We start from the raw sequence: 1,399 nt of genomic DNA on the forward strand, positions 1-1,399 counted from the left end.
TAAATGTATATGTATACATATTTCGAAGTACTTGCATCGTCTGCCCAGATTCGCGCATGGGTCACGTAAGTTCTCACATATGCGCAAGTTTATGCTCTATTTTTTTTATACTGTTTCAATAGACGTATTGTTCTAAACACAGACCATTTCAATGCACAGATGAGAAGCCTTACCTCATCAACCTTATCGATTCGCCTGGGCATGTGGATTTCAGCAGTGAAGTGTCTACGGCTGTTCGATTGTGTGATGGGGCGCTGGTAATTGTGGATGTCAGTGAAGGCGTATGTGCCCAGGTATGCGGATGGGCAACATGTTCTATTATGATAACAGCTTTGTGTACAGTATAGGCTAATGTAGGTGGCTCTGTATAGAATGCATGTTTTATTAGGCCAATTTAAGTATTATTTGAGGGAAGGACCATTTGTGCACTTCAAAGATGCCTTTTCTAGACAGCGGCGGTCGCTATCCGTTGCTCTATACCTTGTCAGAGTATGAATGTAATTCTTTCTATTGTTAAATTTATCGTCTATACCTGTCCTAATTTTGTATGGGAATGTGTACCGCAGACCCATGCTGTGCTGAGACAAGCGTATGAAGAAAACATCAGGCCTGTCCTAATTCTGAACAAAGTGGACCGACTGATCACCGAGTTGAAACTCACACCCGACGAGGCACTGGTGCATTTGCAGAAAATCCTGGAACATGTATGTATCTGTGCTTGCGAGTACACATATTATTTGTGCTTGAAAGTATAGTTTTCGGTTTGATATGGTTTGGGTAGAGTGGGACGGGATCGCTTTTAGGCAATCACAAGTATGGCGTATACATATTAATGACAGAAATGCTTCTGTTGGAATCAACATTAGCCAGAGCACCTGTCTTTAGAGATTCAGGTTTGAACTCGGATAGCCCTTCAGTATTTCATAAGCCCTCTCGAAACGCTCTCATTATGTGGATTTACTTTTTTATCTTATGTGTGGGGTTTGGGTTTAAGATTAAGTGTGTTGTTAATCATATTGAGTTCAGGAGTACAATTTTTCGAGTCAGGATGCCTGATTCGTCATAAAATAGCGCCCCTTTGAATCAGCTCCAGTTTGGGTTGTAGTTTCACACCTCTGTTCCAGGCTTCGGTCTTGGGTTTTAATCTATAACACATGTCGCTTGCCCTTGTAGTATAAATCGTCACTTGAATTTTCGCCACTATTCTGACTGTATATCCTACGCCTGTCATGTACATTTGTAGTGTCCGAATTCACTGCATACTTGTGCACCTGTTCTTGTCTGGGAAGGTCCAAGTATATCTTGTGCACTTGAATTCGCTATCAAATTGGATATGTTATTAACACTCCACTATGACGTCGCTCCCATGTATATTTGTATTTATTACTGTATACATATG

The 1,399-nt window shown here is 41.0% G+C and overlaps 1 protein-coding gene across 1 annotated transcript; it reads left to right on the plus strand.

Annotated features, from left to right (window-relative positions):
• Positions 1-159: 159 nt before the first annotated feature.
• Positions 160-704, plus strand: SARC_16202 (hypothetical protein; the record flags this gene model as incomplete). Its single annotated transcript, XM_014289687.1, has 2 exons — positions 160-293; positions 567-704. Coding segments are annotated over 2 exons (272 nt in total), but the record flags the coding sequence as incomplete, so codon positions are not given.
• Between the last annotated feature and the right edge of the window lie 695 nt (positions 705-1,399).

Source organism: Sphaeroforma arctica, assembly GCF_001186125.1.
Source record: "Sphaeroforma arctica JP610 unplaced genomic scaffold supercont1.7569, whole genome shotgun sequence".
NCBI lineage: Eukaryota > Ichthyosporea > Ichthyophonida > Sphaeroforma > Sphaeroforma arctica.